A 23,883-nucleotide genomic window follows, 5' to 3' on the forward strand; every position below is an offset into this window, starting at 1 on the left:
TGAAACATCTTTTCAAACGTTTTTAAAGCAGTGTAGCACACAAAGTTATTCTTGCATTTAAAAAGAGATCATTTTGTTACTTAACTTGTATTTTTTTGAGCTAAAAGTTGCAGCTGCAAAAATCAGAGCATTGATCTTTATTATTGCTAGGCCTGGTGAGCTAAGAGATACATGACTGATAGAACAAAGAACAAGCAAAATAAATTAAAGGGAAAGTCTAAGAAAAGGTGGATGCCAGATTTAATGAATAACTGCCCTGAATTGGGTCACATTGTATCCACTTTATACATAGGTCAGAGGGGAAGGGAAGCCTGGCATTTGCTTCACTGCAAGGCCTTGAGTAAGTAGCTTCAATGACTTTGCATAGAAAGTGAGGAAATCTCAGCTGATCTGTCCTTAATTAATGAGATTTACATTGTGTGACTGTCATGCCTTTATTTTGGGCATAGATTGAGGGTCATTACAAAGGTGTGTCTTTGGTGTATTTGTTCAGGGATTGCCCAGGGAACATGCCAGTCCTCACTTGCTGTAGACGCAAAACATAGCCTGAAGTTACACGGGTGATTGCAGCTAAAAATAAACAAAACCAGTGGCAGATACCAGAGAAGAAGGGAAAAAAGGGTTGTCACAGTTACCAAAGTTTATTCCTACAGTTCTGCATGCATTAAGAGTTGTGTGTGCCTTCAGTAAGTCCTTGAAGGATTGTGGGTCATGTAGGTTTGTCCTTGCTCCAGCCAGAAGGACAGCCATCTTCTACGACTGGCAAATCCTTAATTACTTTAAAAGGAAGGCAAAGGGAGGAGCTACTAGAGGTAGTTAGGCTGGATTTCGTAAAGATATGACCAGCAGGTCGAAGAAGGTGATCCTGCCCCTTTGCTCTGCTCTTGCGAGACCTCACCTGGAGTATTGTGTGCAGTTCTGGTGTCCTCAACATAAAAAGGACATGGAACTGTTGGAACAAGTCCAGAGAAGGCCCACGGGGATGATCAGGGGACTGGAGCACCTCCCGTATGAAGACAGGCTGAGGAAGTTGGGGCTGTTCAGCCTGGAGAAGAGAAGGCTGCGTGGAGACCTCATAGCAGCCTTGCAGTATCTGAAGGGGGCCTATAGGGATGATGGGGAGGGACTCTTCATTAGGGACTGTAGTGATAGGACAAGGGGTAACGGGTTAAAAATTAAACAGGGGAAGTTTAGATTGGATATAAGGAGGAAATTCTTTCCTGTTAGGGTGGTGAGGCACTGGAATAGGTTGCCCAGGGAGGTTGTGAATGCTTCATCCCTGGTAGTGTTCAAGACCAGGTTGGACGAGGCCTTGGGTGATATGGTTTAGTGTGAGGTGTCCCTGCCCATGGCAGGGGGGTTGAAACTAGATGATCTTGAGGTCCTTTCCAGCCCTAACTATTCTATGATTCTATGACTCTAGCCATATTCATGCTAAAAATAAACTTTTTAGGGACTTTGAAAAATGGAAACTGGATTAACTTCCTGTAAACTTTGTTTAAAAATGAATTCAGAGGTGGTGGAGTGTGGGTGGGTGGGCTGATCAGAAAACCTGAAAAGCTGCAAATCTGCACTAGAAAAAGATTACAAAGGGTGTATTGGCACCAAGTACTACAGCATCCTCTGTGTTTCATGGTATCTGGGCTGTTTTCTATAGGCAAGACTGGTGTGTGGAGATAGTAATTGGACTTGCATTTGGCATTGCCCTATGCCTGAACTAATGGGTTCCATTTGTAAGTTGTGATTTCAGATCCCTCCCCTTCAACCTGCTACAAAGTCCTGTGTAACTCAAAGGGCAGACAGTTTGATTATGAACTGGGCAATGTGGTGCGTTTTGTCTTATCATGATTGAACACGACATGCACTCCAGACAGCGAGAAGGTGATCTGACAGTCATTCAGGAGGCACCACCTCTATTTCCTCATTCTTTTTGGATTTTGTTGTCATGGGGAAGAGAGTCCTTTATGGTCTGACTAATCTTAACCAAACAGGGAAAACAAAAGTATTGCAAAATGCAAGTATTAACATATCAATTTATTTTGTGTTGAGCATCTTTTTAAAGTGCCAGGGGCATGCCTTTTTAGTAAGCAGGCAGTTGACAAAAACCCTCTAGGTATCAGAGAAGCCCTGTGCTATAATTTTCCTAGAATAATAATGTCAAACAAATGACAATAGAAAGCCTATAAAATTTGGAGCCAGCTGGGCAAACTCTTGTGTGTGAAGCATGGTTACTGTCAATGCCTGTGCAGAACATTTTGTCTTGATCAGAGCTGCTCCAGTCTGCTGCATTCCTAGCCAGAGTAGCTGTAACCCCCTCACCTGCCAGCTGCAAATAGCGGCTCCATTAGATGAACTCTGAGGAGCCTCTACCCAAGACAGCAGCGTTAAGTGCGTATTGTATTGGGAGCTTTTGCCTAGGTAGTTAAATGTGGATCGATGATCCTTTTCAGCATTAGTGTTAACAGGCTATTACATGGAAACTGACATGCATCAGAAATGATTATTAGTGCTTATTTTCAGATTCCCCCAAAAAAGATGGAGAGGGGCTCTGCGACCCATATCTTTTTGCAAGTCAGTTATTTTGTCCTTGCATACTTGCTATTTCGTATTCTGTTGTTTGGATAACAGTCTTGGATATTAAGCGTAGCTGTAATTTGTCCTGTTAACGGTATTCCACTTCCTGCAGCTCTTGCTCAGTTCCAGCTAATCCCGTCTCAAAGTCTTGATGAGACAAGGAGGAGCTGGACTGAGCTGAGAACCAAATCAATGCTGAGTATGGCTTTGGAGAAGGCCAAATGATAATAATTCCTTGTGTCGTCTGATCACTAGGTTGTACAACTCTGTTCCAAAAAGGTATTGTTCAGCATTGCTCCTCAAGGTTTTGATCTGTGTTTCAACTTCTTTCCTCTTTGATGAAGGTAAAAATAACTTTGTGAACAATTTACTGTAATTCCTCTGGCTGCAATACAGTATTGTTTGTTGAATTGGAACTGTGTGAGTCCTTTATTGAAAAGCAAAACAAAAATAATGAGGAAGTCTCATTACTTCTGACAAAAAGAGACTCAGGGCTACTCCCGAGCTTGTTTCAGGGTACTCCACATGTTACTTATCAGGGATTCTCCAGGCTGACATGAGCATATTTATGAATTCTTCCATCTTGAAAAAAAAATATTAAATGCTATTTCATTCTACTCTTATATAATAGTATGTAAGCAGTGGTGGTTTTGGCCACATCTGCCTGTTTTGGAGATCATCTAGGTTGTGTGGGGAGATAGCAAGTTCATTTTGTCATGTGTTTGGGAAGATGTGCAGGGTTTTGGGGCACCATCCTGGCAAGTTCTTGATCCCTGAAGGGTGGCATCTGGAGCAAGAGCCAGGAGCAGGCTCTGGGAGGGGTCAGGTGCCCAGGTAGAACAGGCATGCTCCAGATGTGGGATACTTCTGTGCCACTAGGTGTGTCTCATCTAATTGATCCGCAGCATATGATTAATACACATGCTGTCTAGAATATTACGGCATCATTTACCCCTTACCACTTACAGTGGCCTTCTAGCCCAGAATTGTAGAACACTGTAGTGCGGTTTGAGTTTATTGATTAGAAGTGAAAAGGCTGTTAGATTCTTCAGGTAAACTGGGAGAAACACCAATTAACAGTGATTAAAACTTGCTTTTACTTAGAAATAATATACAGGGCAAACAGATCCATTTAGTTGTAACACTGTACTGTGAGGAGTGGAAAGTGGACTGAAGCAAAGATTCAGAGCAGTGCCTAGGGGCAAGCTACTGTATCTGATACAATCAGATACATACATGTAAAATCAACAGTGCTTCATGTAAGAACCAAGTCTGCTTTTTTTAATGATGCAGTGAATTTTTCAGTGTGAAAAAAAACCAGTCCCCACCCAAGATAATATATTTACATATGTCCAGTCAGAGCAGACAACTAAAATAGGAAATGTTTAACTGCCACAAATAAGCATATTAGAAGTTCTTAATTCATGTCTGATTATCTCAAAGCAGTAATGAAACTCTTGTTCGTTTTTTTGTTTACTGGAATGGAAGTGGTATATCTTGAAGAAGATAAAGAGAATGATGGTGCTTGCCTGATTCTTACCAAATTTTTCTTCTGTCTGGGGTGCTGTGGGTGCTAATTGAAGTACACTCTCATTCCCACTAGAGGGGGGTCCTCTCAGCCTAGGTTGTAATGCATTTTGGCTTGTCTTTTTTTTATTTAACTTAACATGAGGAAAAACTCACGTCCTACATCTTGTTTCAGTACTTTCTATTGAGTATCTTATGGTGTCAGCAATTACTTGTTTCTTAGTGGTCTTAACTGCCTTTTATACAAAGAGTTAAAAACCAAAATGAGTGAACACTGGTAAACACACAGTAGTAACAAAGAATACAGAGGGTGTTTTATATCATTGTCTGCAAGGTGAGGACAAGTATTTAGCACAGAAGTGGTGTGATCACTCTTGGAAAACAGAAGTGGCATTATCAGACCTGTTCAATAACTTTTTTTAATTATCTCCACCAATAGCTGCACTCCATTTTATTGTCTCTGTGAGCCTTATGTTCTAAGCATGAAAGAAAATATTTCTATATGTAAAGGAGACTAGATGTATAGTTTTTACATCAACTTAAATTTCTGCAGTGCTATCTGATGTCACGATTTGTTCCTCTTCTCAGTTTCTCGGTGAAAAAGAGGAATGAGTTTTGTAAATGCTCTGGTCATTGTGCCATGCTAATTCATGCATTTTGAAACTATGGCAGTTGCGAGCATTCTCTTGGCCTTGAGCAAGCAGGAGCTTAGCACAGCCTGTTTGTTGACAATACCCCTGTACTCTACCTGAAGGTCCCCTCATGGTGAGGCGGCCTCTCCACAGATGAGGCCAAGCATGGAGGCCAAACAAAGGAGGCTCTGCCTGATCTCTGCTGGGTCAGTGCAAGAGTTTTGTGCTATCTGTAGCATGCTCTTGATGTGGGGAGCATTGAGAGAGTACAGGGCAGAGGGCAGGCAGCTCTGGGCTGGCTCAGTGGGCCATCAGCCCAGCTGGGACCACTTGGGAAGAAGAGGAAGAGAAAGGAACAGTAGTCCAAGGGAAAGTGAACTGGAGCTGGCAAGGAGTTTGCCTCCTGGGGTCAAGGATGGAGGCAGAGAGGGACTCAGTGTCACAGAGAAGGCTCCAGTTTTCCTAATGAATCTCCACAACTGAAATGTGGCAGAGTAATAAGCATTAATGGGTCTGGAGGCAGCTTCTAGGATATGTGACTGGCACATACTGGATAAAGAAAACTGAGTGAGTTTCCAACAAGATTGTTCACGTTTTGGGGTCTGCCTAGTTACAGTGGCTGGATATTGTACTAAAACAGTAAGCTTAGTGGAAGTGAGCATTCACAGTTTAGATGGATACTGAATTAACCCTAACTGGACTGCTTCTTGTAGTGAAATTACTTTTTCCAAAGGCCACTTGAACGCCTGAGCAAGGTACTGTATTGGGACAGGCAGTCGCACTGTTATTTCCAATCCAGTGGCTGATTATTCTCTTTTTGGCCCTGGGCAAGTCACTTAACCCTCTGTCTGTTTCTTCATCTGTAAAATATATTATGGATATTTATCAGTCTCACCAGGACTGATTGTTTAATATTTATGAAGTGCCTAAAGGATTAGAAGCTTAATATAAGTAGCTAATACATATCATTTAGATTGATTTTATTTACTTGATTTTTTTCCCCTACCTTCTATTGAATGAGATGTTATTTTGTAGCCTCTTGCTGCTGTTCCTAATCAGCTGGACAGGTCACATTTGGGTAACTTCAGGTTCATTTTCTTCTTTTATTCCTAGTTCCTATGAATGCTTTATCTCCTTCCTGCTTTCTTCCCTCTCTTTTTTAATTTAGAGATGAAGAGATACCGTATGTTGCTAGATCATGACATAAATATATTTAAGTGTTCCCATCATTGTTAGTTTATCTGCCTTTCCATTATAAACCCTCTTGTTCAGGGGTTTATAACTCTGGCATTATAACATGCTTCAGGCTGAAACTTGACATTCATTTTTTCCCTCTTGATTTGCTTTAAATCCTTCACTCTTCTTAAGTTAAACTGGAGATTAGATACATTAGTTATAGTTATACTAGTTGTATAAATCATGATGCAGCAGTAGGCATTTTAAACAGGATGTAAATCAGAGAAATGGAGAATTTTCTCGTTGTTAAACCATGTGCCTGGGAGTAGGAATATGGGATTCTTTTCCTGAGTGTGTCCCTGGCTTGGCACATGACTGCTGAGAAATTACTTAACCTCTTTCCACCTTGGTCTTTTGTCTGTATATTGGGATGATGACATTTCTTACTTCACTGGTGTATTGGGAAGCTTAATTAATTAGAATTCATAAAAGAACCAAGATTCTCAGGTGAAAGGTGATGAAGTGTGAAGTATTCCTAAGGAGTCTTAACAAAAAATCAGTGTGCCTGCTCTTCTGTGTCTGTTGCCTGTTGTCCCAGATCAGTGCTTAGAGCTGTGCGGTCTGTGGCTTTACATCAGTTAGGCTGAGAAACCCTGTTTGTGTCATGAGGGATGCTCTCTGAGTTTCCTCTTGTCAGGATTTCTGTTGTCAGCTGTTAGTTTGGCATGTCCTATTGTATGTAAGCTTCCTAGGGTTGACCAAGACTGCCATCTTCATTTGCAGATCTCTTCTTTGCCTGGACTATGGTGCTGTGCTCAGGGAGAGAGAGGTTCTTGGTGGTGGCTAAATGTGAAATGGCCTTTTTCCTTATAATTTCAGGTTGAAGTGTTGGCCTCTGAGGATGCTACATTTGGACACAAGGTGTGTAGTTTGATGTAGTTTTGTTACATAGGTCCCATCAGTTTGAACTGTTGGATGTGTTATCACAGAAGATGACAATTTTCAACCTGAAAATTCAGGACCCTGTGACTTACATCCGTCAGTTCTTTCCCTTATATGTGGTAATCTGACAGTGACACATAAGACTGTCTAAATGCTGTTACTTGGCATAAAACCTGTGAGGAAGTTTTACTTGCGGAAGCCCATGGAACGTCAGCTTTGTAGTAACTTTGGAGATTGGCCTGGTCCAAATGCTGGATTTGTTCTTGTTCCATAGATTTGCAGCTCAAAAGTTGTAGTTGTTATCTGTTTTGCAGTCTGGTGAGTAAGCCACTTTGTTGATGGTCCTTTTTCACAGTGCATCTTAAGTAGAAAGTAGTACATTGAACAGCTGCATCACCCTGTATTCAATTGTAGATCAATGTATGGCGCACAGTATGCGTGTTGGAGAGGCCCCTTAAAACCTGCTCTGCTAAATAGATGGGCTCCTAGTTATTGCTCAGGTTTCTTTGGCCAGAGAGCATTATGGTGATGACCACAGTTTTAATTGAGCACTAATCGCAGATGATTTTAAGCAGGGCAGATTGTGTGTAGGCTACATCTGCTTAGCTAGGAGGAGAATGGGGAGGGGAAGAAGGAGATTGTAGGAACAGTAGGCCAAATCATGACAATGAAGAGTTTTGTGCTGCTGAAGGCCCGCATGCTGTGATACTACTGCAGGTGAGAAAATAACAGTAAAATAGCAGTGAGAAAATACTGTCAAGGTTAAAAAAAAAAAAAAAGTTCTCAAGTTCTGTATCGAATATGAAAAAATTAAACAACAGAAAAAAACCCAAAACTTTTAGATCACTTAAATATTCATGATGCTAAAATTTACATTGTGTCTGTATTGTACATTTTTATGTCGACCTCTGATAAAGTGATTTAAATAAATTATTAAAAAACAGAACTACAGTATTATTTGAAGTATTTAACATACTGTAGTCTGCAGTATTTTCTGAGGTTTATTTAATACCCAGCCTGCATACAGAATATTTCTTGAATATTTAATAAACTCAGAGGGTCAGCTCTTGTGAACTCATCTTCATAATCCTTCAGACTAGGTGGGTAAACAGAAATGTTGCTGAAGATAATTGTAGCCAGTCGCTCTCACAACGAAAGTACTGTGGAGGAAGCTTCTTACTTGTTTCATGGCTAGACTTGCAAGCTGGTTTTCAGTCTTTGGATTATTTTGATGGACATCCTTTGAACCTCCTTTTCATTATCAAAAGTTTTAAGAATTTCTAGTACTAGGCTTCAGGTTTATAGAACTGAATCGTTATGCTTGCCAACATCATCCTTCAGAGTCTCAAGCAACTTTTCTGTAAGATTAAACTTCAGAACAAATGGGGTCTTCTTACTCCCTTAAAACAGTAGCTTAATGTTACATAGTGAACTGTATATGTCTAGGGGTGTCATGTACCTTTTATCAGTCAAGGAGAAAGGTAAATGTTCATCCCAGATGTGTTAATTCCAGAATTTATCTTAGCTGTCTAGGCATGCTGTGAAAGCACTTTCCTTCCTCCTCTCCCTTAAGAAATGCTTCCTTTACTGTCTCAATGACAAATAAATATTAGTGTCTCTGTTACATCAAATGTCTTTGTTAGATTAACAAATGAGTTGGTATGCCCATGAAGAGTATGTATGAACACCATTTTTTAATGAAAAATAATTTTAATTTTATAAATCATAAAGTAAGTTGATATGGTGAATACCAGGTAATACAGATGAGAAGGATATAAGGTTGAAAGTTTCCATGATATAAAGCTTTCCTTAATCCCAGCTTTTAGCCTGCATTTCACTCCAGGTCTGTTGGAGACTGTTGAAGGGGCTGTCTTTATGGGTTTGGGTGTAGCATATACTTCGACTTGAGACATTGTAGGCCCTCTCTACATGCATAAGGAGAAGCATAATTTGCTGCAGGTTATGAATCTTCTTTTGACTGTATCCATTCCATCTGTCCTTAGACACTTACCACTTAGTTTTAGGATTGTTGACAGGCTGTGTTGCCTGTAGATACTAGAACACTGGTTTAAAAACAGAGTATTTCTAGACTGCTGAAAGAGTTTACAATGTTATCTGTTAGTCGTAAATTCTCCATGATTTTAGTCTCATGGTAAATACGCAATCTGGCAGCAAATGGGGCTGTTTCCCAGGAAAGCACTCTGAATAGACGGCAGAACATTGTTCAGCTTTACTGTGGTTATTGGCAGTGAAGTGAAGGTCTGGCTGGTGTAGTCTACCCCTAGGATAGTTGAGTCTTTGGTGATGACAAGTGCACGCAGAAATCAGCTACAGGATGCTTTTGATGGAAGATACACATACTGATTTGGACTAAATAATTTTTATTTTAGAAAAGAAAATGAAAAGCAAAAATAGTTTCACAGTGTTCAAAATGCCCAGGGAAAAGAGGCACCTTGAAGTACCAAATCTTATCTGCTAAGCACAAAACAGGTGCAAATTCCAGACCATTAGCAGAAGTCCTTCAAAATGTTCACTCCACCTCACCTTTTTAATGAGAAAACAGTCTTCCCAGAACAAAGGTAGAATGAATGTAAGGCATTTATTGGAGTAAAAATGAGATCTTAATATGAACTTCTTTTTCTTTTTTTTTTTCTTTTTTTTTTTTCCTTCTGGTATTCTTTAATGGACCATGAAAATGCAAGCAGCTTTTCAATCAGTTTTAAAGTTGTGGTTTTATAAGTAAAAAGATGCACAGGTTTGACAGCATTGCTGTCCAAACCTTTCCTTTGGTTGAGTAATAGGAAGCAAAACCATTCAGCTTTCTTTGCAACTAATTTTACAGAAGTAGGAAGCTGTTAGTGTGCTGTAACAGCTTTTTCGAAGATGGTACATGTGGTGTTCAGTTTCATTTACACATTCATTGGTGTGTGTGTTTGTATGCATGTTTGTTTCTTAAAGAAAAGGAAAGACCTAAACATCTAGCTTTTGACTGATCCTTCTGCTTCAATATTTAGAAGGATTGTGATATATACGTGGCGGTTTATGGAGAGATGTAGGGGAAATGACCGCCTAGCAAATCACAAACAGCTGATGGGTGACCTGGGACAGCATTAACAGTTATGCCTGGTTCATTCAAATTCTGCTGAGTATAAGCTTACATATATAATTTTCTTGAAAACGGTAGTTGCCAAGAAACTAACAGAGAGCGAGTAGATGAAGTGGTATCTGCCCGAGTCTGCAGCCAACACACAGGAATGTATTTCAAAGTTGGAAACTCCTTCATTCCCATTAATCTTATTAAAGCCTAATGGTTATGTGTAAAAGACTAACAGTACCAATTTATTTTGTGTTTATTTTAGCTGGAATAGGAAGATAGATCTTAGCAGATGGGATCAGTGTTCCCAGATGGTAGAAAAAAATTGGAGGGATACAAAGATGTGAAAAAAAAAAAAAAAAAAAGAATAAGGTGCACAGAGCAGAAATAAAAGGTTTAACCATTTTGAATTACGCTGATTTAAACATGAAAGCAATGAACAAATAAAAATAACAGCATCTTGAGGATTTTTAAATCCTCCTTTAGAGATTCAGATGCTCAGTTTCCGTAAGAACATCTTAATCCCTGAGGCAGAATTGAAAATCTTAGTTTGAAAGGTTGGTTATTATATGAAGATTTAACCCACATTTCATTGTTGTAGGAGCCACATATTGGCGTCAGTTGGAGTTACAGTGTCAAATGCAGTAGCACGTACTCCATACAGACTACAAATGGTGTTTGGCCCTATCTAGAGAACAAGTTGCTTGGCTTTTTAAATATTTGTGCTTGGTTTACTCTCTCTCCTTTCCTTCCCCTTCCCTAAGGCTTTTACTGTCAGCATCTACCTGACCCAAATAACGTAGGGTAGAGGAGTCTTCATTCAGTTAAGCAGGGTGAGATCACCTCATCCACGTGTCTCAACCTGTCTGTGGACGTGTAAAGTGCCAGAAGCTCTCTGTTTGCAGAGACGGCTGCAGAGCCCGCCTACCGCAGCTAATGCCGAGATGCAGTGATCCCAGCTTAGTGCAGCATTAATATAAATAAGTTTGTTAATGGCAGTCCAGCAGCTACATGTCAGAAGGCTCACAACTTTGTGCAACAGGAAAAGAGACACTTATGTTCCCACAGTGGGGGAGCTCCACCAAGAACAGGACTCTCTTATTTGGTAGTGAGCTTTAATCCTTCCATTGTGTGTCGTTTTAAGCTGTGTTGTGATGTAATTGGCTTAATCATTACTATTATGTTGCTTTGCACAAGTTAAGATTGTAATTTGACATATGGAAATGAATGGCAACTGAATTAGTGATTTGCAGGTGTCATTTAAAAATGGGGCAGGGAAGAAAGCCTTTCATATTTTGCAAGCAGCATGTTTGCTAATGTACAGAAGCAGAATTAACTACACAACTCCATCTCACGCTGCCTTGAAGTAGGAGCGAGCCTCACCTGTTCGTTTCTGGGACTGTGCTGCTTGGGTTGAGAAAAGAATCATTCCCAATGGGTATATTCCCTGTAGGAGTGATTTTACGTTTCCTTTGCAGAAGACAAATACAGGACAAAAGCATTCTCTTTGATTGAGAAATCAGCATAATGGAGACACAGCTCTATTAGAGAAATGCAGCAGGGGTGGCATTTCTGATGTGGCTGTGTCTGCGTGGTGGAGCGTTCAGCATTGTTCGTGGAACTAGATGTATTTTGTGACATGGCATAAAGTGATGACCTCGTCTCCATAATTCAGTAACTCTGGAATTTGTTGAAAGAATCTATTCCTTAGTCTTTCTAAGTATGTGCTGGTGGGATGCATTCTTTTAATGTTCTTTCTCTGATACAGGATACATCGTTTTGAGACTCAAATGTACTAAAGACCTAAAATACCTTTTTTTTTTTACCTCCCAAACACGCTACTTCTACTTGAGTTTATTAAGTTGCGGTTGGGTATTTTGTTTATTTCAGTTGATTTTTTGCTTGGTGGTAGTTTTTTGTTTGCTTGTTTGTTTGGGCTTGTGTGGTTTGTTTCTTGCTTTCCTCCACCTTGCAAATGCTGCTTTATTGCAAGACGCAACACATCATGGTGTGTCTTCCATAGCCCACTTATTTTCACAGTGCAGATAACGGAAGTTCAAATCCTGAGGGGAGATTCAGCTGCACAAGGTAGCTATGTGCCAGCTTCCTGGTTTGAAGCATAGAACACTGAAGAGAATACATGGCTGACTGAGAATTACGACTGCAAATCTAGAAGGAAACTGTTGTTCTAGCCATATCTGTAACACGGAAGCCTTGATTGAGGTGCCATTTGAAAAAATTAAGAAAGCGTGTTCTCAAGAGATTTTTTCCTTAATTTTATTATCACTATTTTTATTTGTATTAGCTTGATTGCAGCAAAACAGTACTTAGTTCTTGGAAAGAAGGAGAAAAGAAGCCATTGAATGAGAAAAAAAAGTAGGCGTTAAAAATTGTTTTCATTTACCGCATGTCTTGTTTAAGCCTGCTTTCTTTTGTTGAAGTCTCCAAGCAGCCTCTGCTTCTGCCATCTGGTGGTTTCTAATAAAAGTTGCATCTTCAAAGCCAAATTAAATTGTTTTAAAGCCAATTAATCCTTTTCAGAAGAGGATGTTTTCAAGTGTCTGAATTATCTCTGTCTTGATATGTTGACACTTGGAGTGTCTATGTGTGTGCTTAGTATATGGGAAAATACAGAAAAATGAGCCCTCATTTACATCTATCTCTGCACGGTTGGCTTAGGTAGGAATCTGGGGGTTGTAAATAAGATTTTGGATTTGTTTCAGCTTAGAAGAAATAGATATTCATATTAGCCTCCAGTGACTTCTGTTTTGTTGCTCAGAGCACAGTTAGGATTACATGTTTCTCCAGTTCTGTTGTTTTCTTTGTGGAGTTGTTTCACCTGAGGTGTTCAGATGACTGGAAGAATTTCCCAACCTTCTTTCATTAAGTCATTTTTAAAGCTGTGTTTTAAGATTGCTGAAGTCTTATGAATGCCCTCTCCACTGTTTTACTAAGAGTAGAGAATGGCATTATAGCAGGGAACAATATTCTTAGAGACCCCTTAGACCTATTTTGAAGTAGTTAAGTAGCAGCAACTTAAACACGTTTCTGCCTAGACCTTTGCATATCACTGGGATGTTATTTGGGAAAATTCAGGAACATGCAAAAGCAAGCAATTATGATAATGTTTCAGAAATTTCATTTACGTAATCAATAGTTCTTAATATCTGATGAATTTTGTCTCAATAAATAAAGTTACCCTCTGTCCATTGTGTCGTCCTCACTGTGGTCCAGCTTTGTCCCGAGTACTCTGGGCTGTACAGGAGTGTAACCACCTTGAGTAGGTAAGGTGAAATCAGTACAAGAGTGCAGTACCCCATCAAAATCCATTCCAAACAGCACCTGTATGTTATGGTGCCCCACTCCTCACAGCTCACTCCTGCTTCTCGTGGAAGAGAGGATTTTAAAGTTCCCGGGGGGGATGGAAAAAAGTGAGAGCTTCTTAGAGTTTCTGATGCCTCCTTGTGCAGTGGAGGTGGATCTGGACAATATTAAAACAATCTTGAATAAAGAAGAAAAGACAAAATGATACACAGAATAGGAAGAAAGGTTGTATGTTAGCCAAGAACCCCCAGATGTGAGAACATCAAGACACGCTGGATAAATGGCGTAGTAATAGTGGGTTTTTTCCTTCCTTGTACCCTGTAGTCCACACTCCTGGACTATAGTCTCAGGAAAGACAAGACCAGGCAAGGCAAAGGCGCTGTCTCATGTGGCAGTGTCCTTGTTGAGGGTACAGCGTGTCAGTGTTTCTTGGATATTCCCTTGTTTCTTTTTCTGCCAGTGACCCAAATATATCAGATGCTCCTTGTAAGCATGAAGCATCTCACGGTGCTGGCCGAATAAATACTGATGGCCGCAGGGTTAGATTTAGGCACATGAGTATGTGGTAACATTTGTTTTACGAAGCTTCCGAGCCTCTGTGGCAGTCTGGTGTGAGCTCAGCTGGTGAACATCAGCCTTCCTTAGCACCTTTGAATATCACTGTCCTGTGTTTTGCCCAGCACCTGCGGATTAGTGCTAAAAAATTGTAACTTGCTAGCTTTTCTCTAGCATCATCTTTACTTTTGGTCGTACATAAACATGATGAACAGCCTTCATCTCCAGTACTGCACAGTTTATGTTATTAAGGTGTTGATATGGCCACACTTTGGGTTTTCAGATGAGTTTAAAGCTTTCACCACCTTTCTGAGGGCACGAGATGGCAGAAATCAGTGTGCAGTTTTCAGAAACATGTATGTAGTTCATGGCAACTGTCAAGTATTTCCTCAAGTGATGTCTGTAAGTAAGAAGGCGTGGCAACTGGGTTTGCTTTTCTGATTCATGAGTAGTGTCCCTCTTTGGCCAGTTCTATGCCAATTTAGTTTGCCACTTTTTTGAAATTGGCTGCTACAACCTTGAATTGTCCAGCTTTTGTGGCAGCAGCCGTAGCAGTCCATACTTCCCTCGCTTTTGTTTTGGAAGAGATGATCTGTAGTGTGGTTTGCCCTTTCCAAGCTCCTTAGAAATGCCAGAAGAGTACAAAGTTTGATGCTTTCATGGTGGGAACATGCATTACCTTCAGGGTTTGACTGAACCCACAACCCACCACTTCACACCAGTAACTAAGATGTGGCGATAGCAGTTACCACAAAAAAAAAGAAAAAAAAAAAGAACTTATTTTCTCAGCCTTCCTTCTGTAACTGCATTTTTAACTGGTGGGTGCATTTGGGCTGCCTGACCCTGGTGTGCCCGAGCTGACTGCCAGCATCTGGTTTAGGGTTCTCCCTCCCTCAACTCTTAATGTATAACGAGGGTGATGCTTGCCTGATGGGCCCGGTCCTTTACAGTTCTGTGTGGCCTCTGATTTATACTGCTGGTTTGAACTTCGAGGGAGTATCAGATCTACCAAGAAGTGATCTAACAGTTGGAACACAATGTTTGCTTGTAAATACCTGCACATTTTAAATAAATGTTGAGGCAGGTGGTCTCTTTGTTTGGGAGTGGGAAGAGGGCAGGACAGAGTATTTGCAAATAGTTTGCTGTTTCTTCTTGATTAGGAGAGCAGGTTAGACCAGATTTCTTTTTCTTCTGTAAATTCTACCTGATTGCACAACTGGTGGGACCAGAACTGCTCCCTCCAGCAACCAGCCCCACCTTGCTACAGGAGGCATGTTCTGATTGATAATGTGACTTAAAAAACAACAAGAAAGAAACCACAAATATTTACATTTTTTTAAAACTACTGTTCGTTTGTTTGGTTGTTGTTTGGTTTGTTTTTTTTTCCACAACATTCTTTTTTTTAACAGCATGAAATACATGTATAGGAAAAGATTCAGATTTCTGCTGTGTGGCTGCTTCCCTTGATTGCATAGTCGGCTCATTAAAACTAGTGCCAGGGTTGAAGAATAAGAATTGCAAAGAGGAACGTGAGAAAGTTGTTGGGAAGACAGATACAATTTAAGTTTTTGTTTCCCCCTTTTTTTCTCTGAGACAGGGTCAGGTGTGTATCATGCTTCTGAGCTGTGCTTTGCTGGGAAAAGGGCTGTTGACATGTGGCAGATTTCAAAGAAGAAAAAACAATGACAATAATACAGAATCTCAGGCTTTTTACTGAACATACGTTTCTTGTACAGAAAACACCATTTTGTAACTTTGATGCTTCAATTATTCCATTGTGCAGTTTTTAACAATTTCTCCTTGTGTGACAGGGTTTTCTAGTGAATTGGGATTTTGATGGATAATTTTATTATATTAGGAGGACACTGGGAAATCTTGTTTTTCAAGATCCTTTCTTTGATTTTCTTTGTGAACAGATCTTAATATTTTCTAGTACTGGAAGATCAAGATTACAGATGGTTTCACCATGATTTTCCTGCTGTTGCAACGCCTTAAATTGTTTAATATTATACACACGTAAACTATTGTGATATATTTCTAATGTAGCAATCATTATGTGTTTTATGATTTTATTACTAAATCCTTGCTGCTACCTGAAATAGAAAGTAGATTGATTTACAGTCTCTCTAGTAAAATTTGCCTTAACATTTTAATCTTAAGCAAAATAAGCATCATTCGTACTGTTCAATTTAATGTGACTGTCTGTTTTCATTCCACTGGCTTATTCCTCCCCCTCTCTTTATCAAGATCTGTTTGAATCTCCCTGAGCCTCCTGTGGAACTTCATCAGTGTTATTCCTTGTGTCAGAACCGATGTACCGATTACCTCGTAAATATAATCTATATCTAGAGTGGTTTTATAACTTCAGTCCTTGTGCAAGGGCTGTGCTCCAGTGGAGTGGTGTCCGCCTTAGAAACACTGTGGGAAGGGCGGTTAGAATGCATACTAATTTAAAAATTAATAAATGTATTTTGAGAAATGTGTTAACTGCTGTTTATGAAAGGAACCATTGAAGTGAATCATGTGGAACTGGCTTTTGTCACATCTAAGTAACTAAATATCATTATAGCACATACGATTGTGTGCAGAACCTTTACAGTAATGTAGGTATGGCTGTTTATATGCTTATTAACTTGTAGTTTTTTAGCTGTGGTGTGTGCAGAATGCTGCTGAGGTCAGAGTTGTTAAGCTGCCCCAGATAGTACTCAGGGAAGGAATTGTATTCGCTAAAGCTTTCTTGGTTTGGTGTCTTTTAAGCAAGTTTTTGGTTTTGTTTGTTTTGTTTTTTTTTTACCAAGAGTGTTGCAGAAAAGGATTCTTGAAGGAGAAGTTTGGGGACACTGGGCTTGAAAATGGCATGAAATTAAGGAAAGTCATTAGGATTTGAACTGGTGTCTTTGGTGGAACAAATGTTTAATATGGGCATGATACTCTTAGGATCCTGTGGGTTGCCTGGCTTACTTATACAGAGGTCTGAAATGGAGACGAAGAAGCTCAAACTTAATACAGTGAGCAAGGGGAAGCTAATGGAGCACATTAAAAATGCAAGCTGACCTAGATATACTGTTGAATGGTGCCATGTGGTGTGCAGCTTTATATGGCAGGCTGCAGCATCTTGTTGACCAGCTGGAAAAGCTGAAAATACTGCACTGTTCACAAATCCAAAGAAAAGATTGAAGAATTGGGCCATCCTGTTCTTACAGGTGGCGTTAAGAAAAACATCAGTTTTTCACTATGAAGGCAGCTATTGATTTCTGTTAAATGTATACAACATTTGTTTAAAAAAAAACCCTACAGGAACTACTTCTGGGAAATGATCAATGTGCATGTCCCATTGTTATCAGTGTGTGTCTACTTCCTGCTGTCTCCTACCTAAGCTACATGTACACAGGACCCTGGCAGATGGAAGGGAAGCCATAGTATTATGCCAGCAGTTAGTTGACCAGAGCTAAGTTCTTTCTGGAATATGATGAAATTCAGCATGGTAAAGGGTAGCGGAATCCAGTCATTAGTTTCACGCTACTTTTAATTCCAGGTTAATTTTGAAGAAGTATTTTAAGAGGGGTCAAAGTATCAGAAAATATTCATATGATATTATTTTCCAGATAATTAATAGTAGGTTTTAGCTGCTGTTTGAAACCTGGTGGAAGGTCATTCATTTTTGCATTGAGACAGTTTCAACTTGGAATGATTATCTTCGCTTATTTATAAATACCAAAAAAAAAGCTTACAGAGAAAATTTTGAGTTCCCACCACCCTTGCATTTGCCTTAGCCTCTGTTCGAACTGTGTAAGTGCAGGCATATATGATTGGTATATTATATATTTTTATTAGACTGGGAGGTTTAAAATCGATTTTTTTAGGGCTGCAAGTTATAATGTGTTTTCATTTGGTACTATAATAATAAAAAAGGCTTTCATGTACCTGTGATGTATTTGATTCCTCCCTGCAGTGACTCATTGTGGATCTCTCACAGCTAAGTGCTTGTTCCTTGTGATCAGAGGAAAATGCTACACACCTTCTGCTTCGTGCCCATTAAATTCAAGTTTCTATTGTAGGCAGCATTACACAGCTATCTTGGAGAATTAAAGGAGAAAAAAATACCAGCAACAGTAACTGAAGTGGAAATTTTAAAAGCCGCTTTGTTCCCCCTCAGCCCTAATGTCAATGTTCAGGGCATTTCAGTTTTTGTGCTTGCCTCTTCCAAATACATAAATTTTTCCTTCCTCCTGTTCAGAGCACCGGCCTTTGGTACCCTGATGAAATTAGTGACCATAATGGCAGTTAATCTTTTCTCTCTTCTGGAACCTGAATGATGCATACCAACCTTTTTTTAGTCATGTTATGCTAAACATAGCATATAGTTCCTTTATCTGGACCCATATTTTGAGTTGAAGAAGGGATTGTTTTCTCTAATTTTGTTACTCTTCCCCCCCACACACCTTTTTCATCCCCTGAGGGAATGGTCTGGAGAACAAAGTGTCCATGGTCCTGGGAACAGAAATAGCTTGTTCCATTCATAATTTAGTGATCTATTTCTGTTTGGCAAAGTTAAGCATATGCTTAACTTCAGGTCTGTGATTAAATCTCACTGACTCCAGTGCGACTTAAATGCTTTGTGAAACTGTGGCTTTTATTCCCATCTCACCATAGCACCATTCCTTCTGTCACTGCTCTTTTTTTCCTCTTTTTTTCCACTCCTCAGCCATGCTGCAAGTTGGCTGTGCTTAGTGTCAGCAGTTTATGTTCTGCATGTTTAATGAAGGCCATGGCTCAGCTCAGCATTAGCCCTTCCCCTTACGCTAACAGAATTTTGATAAATGAGATTTCCTTGTGTGGAGAGCTGAGAAGGGGCTTTGACGGGAAAAGGCAGGGCATGAAATCGGCAGGTGTCAGGGTGTGCAAATTACAGGCATTTTAAACCAAAAACAAAATAAAGAACTTGTTATGACTAACCGTCTTCAAAATGTGTATATTCCTGTGAAGTACAAAAAGGATTTAACAATATACAAGCAAACCAGAACAAAATTCAGTAAGCAATAATCTGAATCAGTATATTTCTACCTCCCTTTTTGGTCCATATTCCCTACGACCTAAATTGTGAAAGCATGCTGTAAAAGCAATTGGATTACAATAATCATTGCTGAATGTAGCACGTGGAAATACATTTCAGTTGTGGTTTATATCCTGTGTTGATGCAAACTATTAGAAGTTCTCCACTTTATGCCCACTCAAGTTATTGACTGCAGTGGAATAACAGAGGGAACTAGCTGCACAGATGAAAGGAAACTGCCAGGAGATATTGGAAAAAAACCATTTCAACTGAGGAACATTTTTATGATCCTTCCTTCATTTTCAGTTCTATTTTCATTTTTGTGATAGTGCTTACTACGTTCCCCCCTCGACCCCTGCTCTTCCTTCTTCCTTCCTCCTTCATGCAGATTTAGCTCGTTCAGTGACCAGTCTCCTATTCAGACTGTATTGCTGTGTAATTTAAAAGAATCTTTCTGTGTGCTCGTATGTGCCAATGAGGTATTGGATTGTTGAAATAACATAAGACTCTTCACTGGAGATTATAATCTGACACAAGTGATTGAAGGCCAGAAATAGATCCTGCAGACCTAAAACTGGAGCTATTTTATTACCTCATCTAACGTTTCATGGAAGTTTCTGCAGTGGATTAGAGATGAATTGTTTTTATTGGAAAGATGAAGAGAAAGGACAGTTGGTATGGTTATACTAATTAATAAATAACACAGTTAATTACTGTGCTGGCTCTCCAGTATGTTCAGAGATTAATTTAAATCAGTCTAAGCTTGCTTCTATTAAAATACTCAAAACTGTATTTTTATACACAGAGAAATGTAAAATATATATATATATACAAATGCGTGTATTTAAATATATAATTTTATTTCTTATATATTGGTTTAGTTGATTGGTTTTTTTCTCTTTGGTTTTTGCATGGCTTAAAAGTGGGGATAATTGCAGGTCTAATTGTTTTAGAGGTTGGTTTGTACCATACATACAACTAAATCTTTCTGTAATGTCTACAAAGAGTTCCTCAGGATTTTCGGCTCACCTCCAGCCACCCTCTTTCCCTCCTGTCAGCCAGGTGCTGATGGGGCCCCTACACACTTTGGACAAGCTTAGCATTGCATATGGTCACCCACTGGCATCTTCTGGTGTACAAATTGTCTCTTATAGATGATATGTTTTTTTAAATTATTAAGACATACTCTTCATTCGAATTCCATCTCATCCCAAATTTGTGTATGTATGTATATACATACATAAAAAATTAAAAATAATCTAGCAGTTCTTTCTTTTCTGTTTTCTAAAACACCTTCAGATGTGTTACAGCAAAGCAGCTGCAGTTGCACAGGCAGTGACTTCCAACAGTAGCTGTAGACCTTGGGCTATATTGTACCTTCTCCATATTTTACAGTGTAACTTGTAATACACCCTTTTCAAATGCTGAATTCCAGTCTCTTAGCCCCCCTTGATCACAAAGAGTATTTACAGACTTGTCTGGGAAGTGCAGACTGGAGGGCAGGCAGGCAACATTCATGATTCTTGTAAATTGCGGCCAGAAAAGGCTCTTCCACAGCATATGATCAGGCCTTTGAGGCCATTGGACAGCTGTGATTGCAGGTGCAATTAGTGTCCATGATCTTGGGTTTGTTGTGTTCAGGGCAGAAGAGTTTGGGAAGGGCCGCAGAAAACCTGGGTGTGAGTGCAGCACTCCCTGTGCTGTGCATGGGTAATGTGCTACAATCGTATCCCCATCAAATATAAATGGTCTAAGTTAAACAAAGAAAACCTGTGTTAAGAGGCAAAAAGAAAACAATGTCCATTCTGCGTTGCGGAGTTAAATGCTGTTTATTTTGCCTTAAAATGTAGGCAGGTGAAGAGTGGTTCCATTTTTTTAATCCCTCATCACTAAACCCCAGTAAGTAAGGCCCAGCAAGGTTTCCTTTCACTAGCTGTGATTTACTTCCTTCAGACTAGCAGGCAGAATTAAACCTTCAGTCCAGAAGAGAAATGTTTGAAAAGTATATAATACGTTATTTCTTGCAGGAATTCTTAAAATATTATATTATCTTGTGAAATAATTACAAGTAATTGTGATCAACAGTTTATATGGTATCACCTGTTACTTGTTTTGGTTTTTTTTTTCCCTTCTGCAGTTTCTTTTTGTTGATCTTTACCATGAATATAAGCTTTATGAAAAAACATTGCTCACTAAGATTTGGAGACTATGGTATTTTATGGTGATGTAAAGTAATTATACTCTAAACTCTGACAGACAATGTAATTTAGAGATTGCATTCCATACATACCCTTCCGTCGTGTTCTGGCAAAGGCTGTCCTTCTGCTAAATCTGATAAAATATAAATTTCAAATCCCAAATGTGCACGCACATAAAAAACAACCATACCAAGGATGCCTGTCGCTTCGTGGTGTTGGCCAGCATCTTGGGTGCTTTACCTTCACACTCTCAGAATGTAAATTGCTCCATGATAAACTGCAGCGCTAACCTTACCCCTGGGGGAGTGCTGGATTCTCCAAGTACAGCCTGCAGTCTGTGGGCTGGGTGCCACAGTTCTCTCAAGGCCAGGGTGCCTCACTGGGCAGTATGCTCCTGCTTAACCTCAAATATGTCAACAGCCCTCAATTAGAAGGCTTTTTCAAATGCGGAGTTATGTGGAGCCTGAAGTCTCACCAGAACTGGGGGCTGCAGTGTGCAAAATCTGAACTGAACTTTTAGTGAGGCCCAGATGATCACTGTAGAGGAAAAGGGTACGCCTTCTGGTCTTTCCACTGGCACATCTTTAAGGTAAAAGGGAAAAAAAAAGCCTACGAGGTCTACACTGATTTCCAGATCTTTCTCATGGTTAAAATTGCCTCCTCTTATTTTAGTCTCGTACTTCCAATTTTGTTCTGCGAAGTTATTTGAGTTCAGCATGTTCTATTTTAGAACTGAAAGACAGTTTTTGCTACACTCAGATACATACAGTCACTGTACCGCGGTCTCCTTGCATACGTCAGAGACTCAGACTGTCTCATTCCAGGACTTGCTTCCCTCAAGGCTCATCTCTTCTCCATGTTTTGATTAGGAGATGAAAGGTGCAGAGAAGGGCTGCTGTTGAACAGAAGGAAGTTCATTGTCTTGATCTTTGATTTATCCCCTTATCTAGACACAGAATATTTTACACCTAAGTATTTTAGTAACTTAGAGGGAAGAATTGTGAAATAATACATTTTTCTAAATTAAATTTTCAAAATGCCAGCAATCTCACTGCATTCTGGACATGCAACCTCACAGTGCAGAGTTGGAGTGAACCACTCCACTACGTAAATTTATCGAACACTAGTCAGTAGATTGAAGTGTACGTATTTGCATATGTACACTTGTATATGGCACTTGGTCTAGAAGAGAGTGGATTTGTTTCACAGGAAACATATTCAGTAAAAGTGAATATGACCCATTCTGACATCCAGGCTAATCGGCTTAATAGCCAAAGAAAGAAAAAAAAACAAAAGCAAGAAGCATCCTCAAATAACAGGAAATAAGGTTTGCATGCAGTCTTACCTGTTAATATTTCAAAGTTACAGGTCCCCACTGTACAGTAAAGTTTGTGCTAGGAAGTGCATGTGGAAAAGCTAAGTCGGGTTTCTGTCAATTTTCAGACTTCTTTATGCATACACTCTGAATTTTCATGTTTTCATTGAGAAGATCTTGCTAATATTTTTAAATCTTGTTCTGACCAAGTTATTTTTAGAGCTGTACATGCTCAATTGGAAGTAACAAAATCAAAGATTTCCAGTACCTTGGGTCAGTTGTGTGCATATCAGCAGTATGGATAGCAAAAATAGTGAACTCTTCAGTGGAAATAAAGTAAGCCTGAGATTGTCACTGTAGGTTGCCCACAGCTCTGCTTGTTGCTTATGTTTCACTGCTGAGCTGTAAGAAAGAGTGTAATAAATTTAGGAAGAGTATTGCAGGTGCCAGTCTTCAGAGATTCAAAAGGGCTGTGCAAACTTGAGGTGCATGTCTCTGTCCCAGAGGTGGCACCAGCCATAGCTGAGCAAAGGAAAAAAGCTCCCATTTTCCAGGCATTGTGCAGCAGTGGAAAGACAGTTTTTTAAGGGCGAATTTTGAAAGTTAGTTTGATATTTGAAATATATTCAGAATTGGAATGTAGTGTTTCTGGGTTTCAAAGTGTTTTATAGTAATTTTTATGTATGTTTCTCTAGTAAATTGCCGTCAAGGAATTGTTATTAAAATTATAAAAAAAAACCTGTATTAATTGTTATTAAATTGGTTTCTATTCTTACACCCATGTGATCTTTCAAATCAGGAAGAAAGCAGTATTTTAAAACAGAAGCTGTTTTAAAGGGCATCTTATGTTAGCGTTATTGTTCTGTAGTAGTATATCATCAATCCCTGACTAAAAAATACTTGTTAGTACCTGGAACTATTCTGCAAGGAATTCTAAGATAGCTGGTGGTGTTGAGCAGGTGTCTTAATTCCAAAATACTATTCAGACATTACCCAGGTTTGGGAATGTTTTTCAGAGAGAGTCAAAAGCTGTTTTTAATAATTCCATTTAGAGGTAACCCTCTCTGTAACCACTTTCTGAATTCAGTTACTTTATGAATTTGTCTTGTTTCTTTAATACTGTTTATGGAAGAAAACCATGGAATTTTCACTAACCTGTCTTTAAGATGATGTAAGTTATTTAATGAGATGGATTTTGAAAGTTGTAGATAACCAAAGATTATGTCATTTCCTTGATACTGTACATATACTAAGAAATTAAATAAGCACATGTGCCTGCTTCCGTTCATGTACATATAGCAAAGAAATGAGAATAGTTGTGTGTAGAACTGATTGCTTTCCATATATTTAGAGTAATTCTTGTGATAAAGGGAGCTGTAATCCCATTTCTGAGACCATGAATGTTTTTCTTACAGTCTTCCAAGCAGTAACTAAAATGCAGAGTATTACACTCTAGAATAAGAACTCTGGACAACTGTATTTTCTCTTGAATG

The 23,883-nt window shown here is 39.3% G+C and overlaps 1 protein-coding gene across 8 annotated transcripts in view; it reads left to right on the top strand.

The window, feature by feature from the left end:
* Window positions 1-23,883, top strand: part of ARID1B (AT-rich interaction domain 1B) — a 329,485-nt gene that overhangs the window by 176,984 nt on the left and 128,618 nt on the right. For 5 of the 8 annotated variants that reach the window (XM_062640854.1, XM_062640859.1, XM_062640855.1 and 2 more), the window contains exon 5: window positions 6,789-6,830. The exons of the other annotated variants lie outside the window; for them this stretch is intronic. In XM_062640854.1, the coding sequence (XP_062496838.1) occupies window positions 6,789-6,830 (42 nt within the window). The remainder of the gene's footprint in view (window positions 1-6,788; window positions 6,831-23,883) is intronic. 8 annotated transcript variants of the gene reach the window in all.

This window comes from Pezoporus occidentalis, unplaced genomic scaffold, assembly GCF_034315485.1.
Source record: "Pezoporus occidentalis ecotype Australia unplaced genomic scaffold, CSIRO_AGI_Poc_V1 ctg67, whole genome shotgun sequence".
NCBI lineage: Eukaryota > Metazoa > Chordata > Aves > Psittaciformes > Psittacidae > Pezoporus > Pezoporus occidentalis.